The sequence below is a fragment of the Triticum dicoccoides genome, chromosome 6B, assembly GCF_002162155.2.
Source record: "Triticum dicoccoides isolate Atlit2015 ecotype Zavitan chromosome 6B, WEW_v2.0, whole genome shotgun sequence".
NCBI lineage: Eukaryota > Viridiplantae > Streptophyta > Magnoliopsida > Poales > Poaceae > Triticum > Triticum dicoccoides.
Genome location: NC_041391.1, coordinates 23,666,877 through 23,670,672, shown reverse-complemented (window position 1 = coordinate 23,670,672; position 3,796 = coordinate 23,666,877). Strand labels below are relative to the sequence as shown.

General features: G+C 46.4%; 1 protein-coding gene across 1 annotated transcript; it reads left to right on the top strand.

Annotated features, from left to right (window-relative positions):
• The first annotated feature begins 722 nt into the window (after positions 1-722).
• Positions 723-2,539, top strand: LOC119320596. Its single transcript, XM_037594631.1, has 2 exons — positions 723-1,848; positions 2,230-2,539. Exons 1-2 carry the CDS (start codon positions 723-725, stop codon positions 2,301-2,303), a joined length of 1,200 nt encoding a protein of 399 aa, XP_037450528.1. The 3' UTR covers positions 2,304-2,539.
• Positions 2,540-3,796: the final 1,257 nt, after the last annotated feature.

Sequence of the window (3,796 nt, the reverse complement as noted above, 5' to 3'; positions counted from 1 at the left end):
ACCATGCCCAAACCTGGAGGAGTCCCGCTCACATCGAGGCGGGCCAGATCCACAAACCTCCCATTAGTACAAGGTTGCGAGCAACATAAGAGGGTTGTAAACGCTCACCGCTAGCCAGAATCAAGGCCATTGTTAGCCGGATCTATGGACTAAAAACACCCACCAACCAGCACTTACCACCATAGAACGCTTCCTGCAACATTCAACGCAGGCATGTCGCCACCGTGACAGAGGCCCGTGGTGACGACAGTAGGAGGGAGGAGCAAGGGGAGACCCGAGTATTGTGGTGACGCGAGTATCCCGGATCACCCTAGGCATGCGACACAGGAGTCTGGGCTCATCCCCTTCCTCTTCTTCGCCAACCCAACTATTTCTTTCCCACCATTTTGCCGCCTCCCTGACTCATATTCATGGCAGATGTGCGTTCACTCGCAAAGCACTTTGTTGGTTGATTTTCCATAATAATCACCGCTTGCTTCTACATTTTTTTTGAGAAAAACCTCCTGCTTCTACATAATAAGTATATTTGCTACCAACATATCAATTTCATCTTGGGCTAAAATCGGGGTTTCCCCTTGTACGCCCACAGCCCAAACAGTCCTTCTTACAGGAAAGAAAACGAGTCCACAGGCACAGCTCCCCACTTCCATTGGAAAACCCTAGAAAACAGGCTCGAATCCCCATTCCCCATTCTATTCCTCACGGGCGACGTCGGCGGCGAGATGACCACCGGCGGCGGCCACCGCGTTTCGCCGGCGGTTGCGGCGGGGCCGCTGGAGGATGACAACGTCCTCGGCGAGATCCTCGTCCGCCTCTCCCCGGAGCCATCGTCCATCCCGCGGGCGCTTGTCTGCAAGCCGTGGGGTCGCATCGCCGCCTCCGCGGACTTCCGCCGCCTCTGGCGCGACCGCCACGGGAGACCCCCGGTCCTAGGCGTCTTCGAGAAGCGCATGACGACTCTGCTCTTGACACCTGGCCTGCAAGCTCCAGATCGCATCCCCAGGGAGCGCTTCTCCCTCCAGGTCTGCAGCGAGGCCGCGTGGAACACCTGGTGCGTGCTCGGGGTCCGCCAGGGCCGCGTCCTCATCATGAACTGGACGCTGCGTGAGTTCCTCATCTACAACCCTTTTTCCGGTGAGCGCGACCGCGTGCCATTCCCACCGGATCTCTCACTCCCACCGGATTTCTTCGACGACGCGTACAACGCCAATGGAGCTCTGCTCTGGGACGACGAGCAGCGCCCACTGAAGCTGGTCTTGGTAGCCTGCTCGGGCCGCACCAGAGTTGAGGCCCGTGTGTACTCCTCTGAGACGGGCACATGGGGAGACATCATCTCCATTCCTGAGCCATGTCGTCTTACCAGCGTCCCCGTCACCGTGGTCGGCAACCGCCTCTACTGTTGGCTCAAAAGGCCTGTGAATAGCATACTAGAGTTCAATCTGGATAGCCAGACCCTAGCTCTCATCACAAGGCCTCCCCGTGCCAACCTCAAGAGCCGCAACTGCCGGATCATCCCAGGAGAGGATGGCGCTGTTGGCCTCGCCTTATTCTTGTACCCTGCCATCGAACTGTGGAACCGCAACGTCAACTCTCATGGTGTTGCAACATGGGTGCTGCGCAAGACCGTTATCCTGGACAGCATCTTTGATCTGGCGCCGTCTTCAACGGGGCAATGGAGGTCATTAGTTCTCGGGTATGCCGAGGATGCTAATGCCATTCTTATATCGGTGTACAAAGAGATGTGCATCCGTGTTTTTACGGTTCAACTTGAGTCAATGCAGTGCAAGAGAATTCATGGACACTTTCTCAATGATTTGTATCATCCGTTCGCCAGTTTCTATGCTGCAGGTAATTTACTTATCTTAACATTAAAGGAGTCGCCTGGATCCTTTCTTATTCATACATGGGTACCTTTACTGTGCTTTAATGTGTTCACTAACAAGTTTTTCTCTTTGTTGATCGATGGAATTTATTGTTCTGTTCTTTATTGTTCTAATTTAATCTATCCTTTCTTTTTCATACATGGATACTTTTACTGTGCTTTAATATGTTCACAAACAATTTTTCCTCTTTGTTGATCGATGGAATTAATTGTTCTATTCTTTATGTGTTATAATTTAATTCAATTTCTTCTGAGTGTTAAGAGGTGTCAACCTATTTTTAGTAATTTATTGTATCGTATCATAGATGCAAAGGTTTACTTACTTTCTATAATTATCTGATTACCAGGTCCATCGACGGCACAAATTCTTGCTCCTGTGAACAACCATGGGGGTGCTGGTGGGGCACAGCATAATGGCTAGTGTGACATGGTACTACTCAAGATACCTGGGACCGGGTCTCGCCAACTACTTTAAATGCAAAGCTAAGGTCCCAGTCTTGTGTTTGTTTTATTGTTGGCTTTGGACCCTTTGGGAGAACTTTTGTAAAACTGTATGTATATGTACTTTGTGTTGTGGGTATGTGTTTGAACTCTGGCTGGGAGCATCCTGTTTGGAACATTAATTTGTGGTGTATAATTTAACATGACTGGATGTTGTATGGGTAAAGTAATGATTTTACTTTATCATATCAGCTTGCTATAAAGGTATACATTCTATATATAGAACCATTGCGAAAGATAATGGGTAGTCGAAGAGCACCTTCATGCTAGGATGATGCCTTTTTTAAGATAAAAAAGGAAAACAAGGTTGGGAGAATGATATCTCTGCTACTTCCTTTATTTCAGTGTTTCTGACTTTTTGTTAGAGTCAGATTTTTGTTTCACCGCAGGATAAACTTTCTGGATATTTACATTCACATATCTTGATTTACAAGTTATGTATACAATAAATTACGTGTGGAGGTCAGAATTTTAACAGATCACAAAGGCAGATATCCGTCCTGGATTAGCTACATTACGTGTGTGCCGGATATGCTGCAGTAATGCAGTTTGATAGTTGGCAGCTTCTGAAGGTTCAAACACTGAGCTTGTCTTTCATGTATTTTCTCTTATCGAAGCACTACTTAACGCCGTTACATTGTTAGAAGCTGCAGAGTCATCTATTCTTCCTTTTTTTTCTCTCCAGAAAAGCAGGATTTCTTTGTGGTGGTTCCTCTGCTGCTCATATCAATAGAAGTTGACTCCTGGGGTTTGGCTCTTAACTCTGAAGCCATGAGGTATTCCCCACACTTTTTTCTCGTGTTGCCATCATATCTTTTATGGTTGAGGGTGCAAATTTTAGACACTTTTGAAGTTTGGAGAATTAAATTAAGCCGAGGAAATTGAGTGACCACAATAGACGTTTTCCTAGATAAGTTATTATCTACCATGAAGCTTCAGCGAAAAATGGGATGCAAACTCTGAACAGGTTCGTGCTTTAATCCCAGTACATGTACTATATGAATGAATTCTTCTAGTAGCAGATGATGAGTTGTATTTCTCAGACTTGTGAGTGACATTGTTAGTTTTTGCCACATGGTAATCCCATTAAAATTAGAATAAGCATGTGTCAACATGGTCAGTGTCCCATATTTAGCATTCCGGAACTGAAGTTGAACCTTCCGTCAAGATGGGCTCAACAATCTTGTCTTCTTGCTTCCTTGATCCTCGACATATGTTTTTTTGCTCATTGAAATGCAATTTACCTAATATTGCTGGAATGGACCGACTTCAAATATTCATGCAAGAATTTCCTAATTGTGAAGTTAATATATGGTGCTCTGTTTCTGTTGTCTTGTGCACAAGCAACTAAAGATACTGGTTAATGCACATGCACTGTTAGTGAGTGAGGTATTGCCCCAGCCATTGATCCAC

Coding starts and splice junctions, on each gene's coding strand:
- LOC119320596 (XM_037594631.1), top strand. CDS start 723: ATGACCACCGGCGGCGGCCACCGCGTTTCGCCGGCGGTTGCGGCGGGG. Junction 1,849..2,229: donor CGCCAGTTTCTATGCTGCAG/GTAATTTACTTA, acceptor TCTGATTACCAG/GTCCATCGACGGCACAAATT.